The sequence below is a fragment of the Pseudomyrmex gracilis genome, unplaced genomic scaffold, assembly GCF_002006095.1.
Source record: "Pseudomyrmex gracilis isolate BER0280 unplaced genomic scaffold, ASM200609v1 scaffold_2858, whole genome shotgun sequence".
NCBI lineage: Eukaryota > Metazoa > Arthropoda > Insecta > Hymenoptera > Formicidae > Pseudomyrmex > Pseudomyrmex gracilis.
The window spans coordinates 1-8,361 of NW_018023442.1; the positions used below are offsets into that span (position 1 = coordinate 1).

The window sequence follows — 8,361 nt, forward strand, 5'->3', positions numbered from 1 at the left end:
GAACATGCTGCATTTTTGTAGTAAATCTGCTGTCAGTAACTGTACTAGCAGTTCCTAATTGATATCAGCTGTACAATATCTTTCATGTCGTGACGATAAACTTTTCTTCATTTATTCCTGCATTTTGGTTATGTTTCTTTCTTTGCATATCNTCACTACATATTTCACTCATATTAGGGACACAGCTGAGTGGAATCTGCTGCGAAGTGCTGATTAGAACTGCGTGGCATATTGCTGGCATACTGCTATCATTTGGCTATCTGGGTATATAAGTATTTAAGTATTTAAAGAACTATTACTATTTAGAAAATTATTATTATTAGCACTTTTCATCAAGATTGTATAAAGTTTGCAGGTAGAATCATGAGTCAAGATAAAAATCGTGTCAAACTGAGTGAAGTAAGTGACAAGTTCACAGAAAAAACACTGATGGACATCCTCTGTAAAGCAAACAATGGGAAACAAGTGCAGCTTACAGATTGGAGTTTTGGCGATGGGTTTACCAAAGGTGACAATTACTTGTCAACTGTTAAGAGATGCACAGTATACGGTGTCGTGGACGGTGATCCGAAGCAAAATGTGCAAGTGAATTTCGTTGTCAAGTCCATCCCGAAAAACGTCGGCAGAAGAAAAACTTTCAAAAGTGCGGAATTCTTCAGCCAAGAAATTGCGTTTTATACACAAGTAAGACTACATATCTTTTTTAAAAATGACTACACATATTTAAAAAAAAGATGTGTAAAACTACACATGTGTTTTTAAAGATGTAATGAAACCAATAAACTGTATATTTGTCTAGAAACATATACAATGATCGATCTTGAACACATACAAGGTTTGTTTAGGTGGTTCCTAAATTTGAGAAGTTTTTGGCTGAACGAGGACAAAGCGATTTGTTGCGCATACCACATTACCTAGTTTCTTACATGGATGGCGAGAACGATTTCATCGTCTTGGAAGATGCTTCTCTCTTGGGATACAAACAAGCATCTCGCCAGAACTGTATAGACTTTGTGGAATGCACTACGCTTCTGAAAACATTGGCAAACTTTCATTCAATTTCATTTGCATATAGAGATCAGAAGGAAGAAGAGTTTCAACAGATGGCAGATTGTATGGAAGAAAACTTTTATGTTCCTAGTAACTGGAGCTGGCATGGAAAGTTGTATGTGAGTGACAGTATGATTTGTCAATCAAATTAAAGTAAAATTTGTCTTGTGTACGCTTTAACATAAGTACAATTGTTTTTTCTACAGACAAATCTAATCAACATAGCTAGAAACGCAGTAGCAACCGAATATCCTAATAGCGAAACTGACAAACGATTCAATACCTACGAACCTCGTGCGATATTTGACATAATGTGTAAAATGTGTCAGAAAAAAGAAGCTCCAACGTCTATGATATTGGCAGGTGATTGTTGGCCTCCAAACTTTTTGATCCGAGACATCGGACAGGATCAAAAGGAAGCGTTGATGCTCGACTTTCAGTTCTCACGTTGTTCAAGTCCTATGTGTGACCTTTCCTTCTTGATTTACTCGTGCACCTCCAAATCATTTCGTGATCAGTATTACGACGATGTATTGAAGATCTATTACACCGAATTAAGCAGTGCTATTAAATCCCTTGGATCGGATCCAGAGAAAATTTATCCTTGGGACTTATTTAAGAAAGAGGTAATCTTTACTTTTTGTTTAACATTATTTGTGTTTTAAGATTTTGAGAAGTACTGTACATCAAGTGACATTGATTGTAGGTGAAAGATCATTTTATTTTTGGATTGGGAGTTTCGCTCGTGACCGTTCCGTTTAGTCTATTGGATTCATCCGAGTCGTTCGATCTAGATCTTATTAAAGGCGAAGAAGTGGTAAATATTGCTGACGTATGGGTATTACACAATATCAAAACATCAAGTGGAAGACAGAGACTAGCAGATATAATAGTCCATTGTGTCAAAAATGGATACATGTAACGATGTGTGTTAATTTATGATCACACACAATTTGTAAACATCTGTATGTAGAATTACATATGTTTATATAAATCTTTGTTAAATCGACTTAGTAGCTTTTGAACTAAAGGATTATGTAAAGTATCGTTAAAGTCACTTTATATTTTCATTGTACATTACGTATGTATTATATACTGTATCAACCTTTCTTCTTCTCTTCTCAAATTAGACATTTTTTCGTTTCCAGCAGTATAAGAACAGATCACTTTTCATGAACCTTTTCGTTGCAAATACGTGCACTTTAGTAGGAATTCATTCTAGACACTTGGCTGCACAAATCCAGGTCTTCCGCACTTGTAAACACAAGTGACGTCAGCAGCGTTCAGAATCACGCAGCTGCCTGTGATTGGCTGTTGCGTGATAAGATCGCGCGACGTTTAGCTCGAATCGAACACACTTGCACTTTAAAGATTCACAACAAAGTGGCAAATTCACGGACAGAAAATATTAAGATGAATGTGTTACTTAAAGATTGTACTTAAAGATTTATAGTGATATTATTAGTGAGGAAAACAAAAGGGAAACAGAAAGCATCATTCAAGAGGAACATAAACATTACTCTTTCAATGACAAATCTAGTGTTTTGAAACACGCTACAATCTGTAAAGTTGTATCAGTAATATACTTATATATACTTATACATAAATACGCAGTTCATGTGGCCTTCTTATCATTGCGTGTCATTTTATATGACACGCCTCTCTTATATGACTTTCCTCTCTACTTTTTCCTTCACGTTAATTTATTAATAAATAGTTTCTTAGAAACAATTTCTCATAGATTTATTCTCATCGTGGTTAAAAATACCATTTGCGGTCTAATGCTAAGTAGATGTAGCGTTACAACCGAGTGTAAGATTGCAAAGTTTTTTAAATGTAAGAAATATCTGACGCATACGTAAGATGACATGTCTCATTAAAAAAGAAATAAGTATATTATATATTTTGTGATCACACAAAAGCAATATTTGAAGTTTTTCTTGCTAAATCTGCAGTTCTTTCTGCATGAAAATTGTGTATAAAATAAAAAGGCTTTGAACACACACATACAAGTAAATATTGCGATAAGATATTTATCATGAATTATAGAGTGCTCTTATTTTGTGACGTCTAAGATTTCTGAAAACTTTATCTGTCCAGCAGAACAGTATATAAAGTAAAGCAATTTCATCATTCTCCTAACGTGGACAAATTGCTTGTAGAACACGTGTGTATTTTGTTTTTATTAAGAGGTACTTGAGATTTCTGTTGAAGATACAAGTTCAACAACATATTTTTATCGATACCCTGATAGGAAACTATTTCCAAAAGTATGTGACGAAATCTTACACTAAAATTGTAATTTGCAATTATACAGACATATTTTAGGAAATAGATGCAAAAACATTCATCTTTTCTTTTCGGCAAAAGAATAACGATATGGCGAATCATCTTAGCATTATATTTACAAAATTAATTTCACAAAGAAATTGTCCAATAATTGAGAAAAGATATTCAGCTATGTGTGATGTTTCAAATATGTAGAAATATGATTGCATATGAAGAAATGCAAGAAATCGTCGTCACTCATGATGTCATATTTGTGCAATATTTTCACAATTTGCCTATTGGAGATATATACTGTGGAAATGCATAACGACTTTTTTGCACTTTTTGACAAATATTCTTTACAAACTTTTATTTCGATAAAACTGTTGCGTTATGACGAATCATCTTAGTGCAATCATTGCAAAATTGTCGCCATTCATGATGCCATTTTTGTGCAATGTTTTCACAAATGTGCCTATTAGGGTTGTTTATTTCGGCTCTCGTTGCTAAGACATTACATGATGTAAGCCATCTTTCTTATAGGCCTAGTTTACAGCAATCGTTTAATACGCATATTAAGCATTTGTATTAAATCGGCTTTGTCTCGATAATGTAAACAATGTCATATGAAGCTGATACGATTAGTGTCCGATCGAAGGTTCGGTTTCGGCTAGTTTCGGCGCAACATTGGAGTTTCGATTTAGTTTCGGTTTTGGCAGCGAACCGGCCGAAACTACTACCGAAACCGAAACTTCGTTCGCATTCGTGAGTTGTCGACTTATCGCGCTAAATAATAACCAAAGATTAGATAGAAGTCATTTCGCTTTTTAGATAAAAGAAAAAGTTTGTCTTTACTTAATCTTATTAAGTACAAAGTTTTTTTTTTAACTATCTTTTGTTGGCAACTTCATAAGTATTATTATGATAATGCGTAATTACATGTCTTTGAATTAATAATAGGTACTTGACATGTTGATATCTTTTGTTACAAACTCAAGTTTTAATTTATTTTTATAACTAAAACTTTGACTGTTAAAGAGACTGTAATAATAATTGTGTAATATTTTTTTTTTTTTTTTTTAGTACAGTACTGATATTGACAATAAAGACCTCATTTCTCTATGATTTTTTGTCTGCGTGAAGTACACATCTCACTTCACATACAGAAGAAAGTTTATGATACTTTTTTTTGTTGATTTTCTAAGAGCAATAAAGCTATTCGTTTATTAAATAAAAATGTTTTTAACATGCACCTGCAGCTAGCTAAAATTAACAAAAACATAGGCTCAAAATAAAAAAAATAATAAGAAATTAATAAAAGGAAAGTTTCGGTTTCGGTTTCGGTTTCGGTCGAAACTGAGAAATGAAATTCAAATGTGTTCACACACCAGTAAACATACCTATTATATAAATGCGACTATATAAATAGACTCCGCTTGACTTTTTATGTCGCCGTCTACCAGATAATTACTAACAGAGAAGAGAATAGATGAATACAATAGTCAAAGAGTATATATATTCACATAAAACCGCAGTTTGTGACAGTTATTCCGCTAGATCAAGTGTGTTCAGATAATATATAAAAGTATGTGTGATATGTATTTATTTACACAACTGAAAAAAATAGTTCAAAAATTGTCTTAACCAATCAGAGAAAAATTTATTCTACTCTGCAATAAAATCACAGTCTAAACAAAACGGTCTTATTGGACGTCATTGCACAGTTATAATTTACTATTTTTTTGACCTTTGATACTTTTCACGAATATCTACTTAAGATATTTCAGTTTTCAAAATACATTTATCAGTTCTATGTAAGAGTTGTGAAACACATGTAAAACATATGTATCTAGTGTGTCGGATCTTAAGAGATCCAAGTTCAGTCGTTATCATAACATAACTGAAAACGAGTTATCATTGTTTGCGCGTGAAATACGCAGAACTAGTATATTGTGAAGACACGAATCTAATTGATCCAATTTAGACATCAACGTGAATCATGATAATAACAATATTGTTGGTGTTGATTTTATATGTAATATTGTATGATTATTATGTGCATCATAAACGAAGTGGGCGACTTATTCGCCTTATACCAGGTCCACCAAGTGTTCCGATTCTCGGTTCGGCACTTTTATTTCAATGTTCAACACGCAAGTATTATACTTCTTTTTACACATTACGTTAAAAAGATTACCAAAACTATCGAAACCTTTTAGATGTTGTGCACACTTTTATTTTGAATATTATTTATATTTAGTACATTTTTTAGGAAATATATGGATACTTTTGCGTTATTATGTCGACACCATGTACCCCGTTATGAAACTCTGGATAGGTCCTGAATGTACTATATTCCTTCGTCATCCAGATGATTTGGAGGTGTAATAAAATATGAAAATAGTGTATACTTCTTTGCAAGTGTACACTGACACGTAGTTTCGCGACTTAAAAATTACTGTTGTCATCTATAATTTAAGAAAAACAAAACTTCAAAATTTAAAAAGATACATATATGAGATAATTTATAAATTAGTTGTACTGAAATTAGATTAGAAAAACTTCATATTTTCACTGTCGTTCTCTTGCAATTTCAGAAAGTTTTAAGCACTACGAAACATAATGCCAAAAGTAGATTGTACAGCATGGTACGTCCATGGCTTAACGATGGTCTTCTTACAAGCAAAGGTATAACGACACTAGTTTTTAATACCTTTAGCATATTTAATAACATATTTAATAACATTAATATATTATAACTTATTATATTATTTAGAAAAACTGAATTAAAGCAAAAATTTACAACTATACTTGTACTATAAATAGTGTAAAGAAAGCATGTACACAACAAAATGGTCTGAACTTTTTTATCGGTACAGTTACATCAATAAAATATAAGAGCAAATATGTAATAGTCAAATAATGCATGACGCGTTAGGAAATATACATATCTAAAAATGTGCGACGTATAAAGAGCATGTATCTTACACTATCACTGACTTAATTATAAGAATTATATCGCGTTCCGCTTACATAGTATACATATATTAATGATTATAATATGTACAAGTTAAAATGTTTTATCTTATTTTCCTATAATAATTTGCACAAAACATAGCTTTTACTTCGATATACAGAATGTCCGACAATTACTTTAAAATTTCTCGTAGGCAGATAGAAGGAGTAAAACTGAGTTGAAAAGTCCTGAACCTTTTGTTTCTATTGCATATAATAAAGGAATAATTATTGAATAAATCAAGCCAATATGCGCCGACTTTTAGCCGGGCGCACGTCAGTGAGCTGCGCGGAGCACTCACGCACACTAGAAAGGTGGTTTACTAACGTGCGTTTGGCTACAGGTCCGCGCTGATTGACTTGATTTATTCAATAATTAAAATAATCCTCTATTATATGTAATAGAAAAAAATGGTTCAGGATTTTTTGACTCAGTTTTACTCCTTCTTTCCCGCTTACCAGAGATTGTAAGGTAATTGTCGGACACCTTGTATATATATACAGGGTGTTTTATAAATGCCGTTTAACCGCTCATAGATAAATAGAAGAGGTTATTGTAAGACAAATAGTTCTATACCACTTTGCAAGATTCGTAATAAGTAACGAAATATTAATTAATAAAGATCCGCTAATCAATGTGTATCCGCGTAAAGACAGCTCAGTCTGTCGCGCCGTAGCGACGGAATGGGAGGAGATAATAGAACATGTGCATACATAGGTACCATACAGGTTGCCGTCGAGAAGCGCACTATTTGCGCTATTGTATTTCATCGGTACGGCGCGACAGACTGGGCTGTCCTTACGCTAGATGCACGCTAAGTAGCAGATCTTTATTAATTAATATTGCGTTAATTATTGCGAATCTTGCAAAGTGGTATAAAACTTTTCGTCTTAGAATAACCCCTTCTATCTACCTACGAGCGTTAGACGGCAATTATGGAACAATCTGTAAATACAAAGTGTCCCAGAATTGGTGTGATGTCTCTCGTAAACAGGTAGAAGGAATAAAACTGAGTCGAAAAGTCCTATATCATTTTGCTAGATTCGCCATAGTTATCGAGATCTTAAGTAACAAAAATCAATGAATAAACATGCATCGGTCGCGTAAAGGGTCGTCTACAATGGAAGTAAGCAGTATAGAGTAAGAAGTAAGATTCTTGAAGTTATTTTATTTTTGTCTATACAAGTACTTATTTCGCGTTGTTTAATACACGTCTGTCATTGGCTAACAGTAAGGCAGTAGGCATTGCAAAATGGGAATTGCCCATTTCGTAATTTCTCTCTCGTTGTTTTTTCACCGAAAATTAGTTTACTCTCTACTCCTACAGTTTTACTTCCTTTATTGTAGACTGGCTATAAGACAGTCTGGCGCGCTTCACGCGCTTACGGTGTTACTCGTAGCGACATACAGAAGGAGCTAATATAACAGTATCTACTATAACGTATACATATTAAAATGTAATTGTGTGAAGCGCGCTGGGCTGTCCTATGCGCGTAAGACAGACCGATGTACGCTTATTCGCGGACCTTTGTTAATTAAAATTTCGGTAACTAATGCGAATCTAGCAAAATGGTATACAACTTATCGACTCAATTTTACTTTTTCTATCTGTCTACGAGAGATGTTACACCAATTCTGGGACACCCTGTATATCCTACTTTTGTTTTTTTCAGGAAACAAATGGCACACTCGACGAAAACTACTCACGCCTGCATTTCATTTTAATATACTACGGCACTTTGTTGATGTTTTGGTTGAAGAGTCAAACCATATGGCAAAATCTCTGAAAGAAAGTGAAGAAACAGTTATACAGGATTTAGTTTCATTTGTTAGCGAGCACACACTGAACGCAATATGCGGTAATATATGATTTTTTCTATATTTATGCATGTAGGGATATACAGGTTTGCAAACGATCAAAATCTAAACAGAAGTTATTGTCCCAAGTAATATATCAGTAATATTTTATATTATAGTATACATGATAATATATGTATATACATATATATACACACATATATATATAC

The 8,361-nt window shown here is 33.3% G+C and overlaps 2 protein-coding genes across 4 annotated transcripts in view; both read left to right on the plus strand.

The window, feature by feature from the left end:
- The first annotated feature begins 6 nt into the window (after positions 1-6).
- On the plus strand, positions 7-3,377 carry LOC109863003. 3 transcript variants are annotated; one of them, XM_020443178.1, is made up of 6 exons: positions 7-264; positions 349-684; positions 846-1,169; positions 1,257-1,676; positions 1,757-2,015; positions 2,202-3,377. In XM_020443178.1, the coding sequence occupies exons 2-5, from the start codon at positions 364-366 to the stop codon at positions 1,970-1,972; spliced, it is 1,281 nt and encodes a 426-aa protein (XP_020298767.1). In that variant the 5' UTR covers positions 7-264; positions 349-363; the 3' UTR covers positions 1,973-2,015; positions 2,202-3,377. The 3 variants fall into 3 exon arrangements, with proteins under 3 accessions (XP_020298767.1, XP_020298766.1, XP_020298765.1); XM_020443177.1 differs by having other exon boundaries at positions 338-684; positions 1,757-3,377; XM_020443176.1 differs by having other exon boundaries at positions 1,757-3,377.
- A 1,221-nt stretch (positions 3,378-4,598) lies between these two features.
- LOC109863001 (cytochrome P450 4C1-like) overlaps positions 4,599-8,361 on the plus strand; it is a gene marked incomplete at its 3' end in the record, with an annotated part of 7,674 nt that continues 3,911 nt past the window's right edge. Inside the window, exons 1-4 of the mRNA XM_020443175.1 lie at positions 4,599-5,471; positions 5,591-5,700; positions 5,916-6,006; positions 8,008-8,193. Of these exons, the coding sequence (XP_020298764.1) occupies positions 5,318-5,471; positions 5,591-5,700; positions 5,916-6,006; positions 8,008-8,193 (541 nt within the window). The remainder of the gene's footprint in view (positions 5,472-5,590; positions 5,701-5,915; positions 6,007-8,007; positions 8,194-8,361) is intronic.

Bases quoted from the DNA above. Each gene is read 5' to 3' on its own strand.
- LOC109863003 (XM_020443177.1), top strand. From the start codon at position 364: ATGAGTCAAGATAAAAATCGTGTCAAACTGAGTGAAGTAAGTGACAAG. The intron at 685-845 runs GTAAGACTACAT...AGGTTTGTTTAG, and splicing joins AAATTGCGTTTTATACACAA to GTGGTTCCTAAATTTGAGAA. The intron at 1,170-1,256 runs GTGAGTGACAGT...TTTTTTCTACAG, and splicing joins GCTGGCATGGAAAGTTGTAT to ACAAATCTAATCAACATAGC.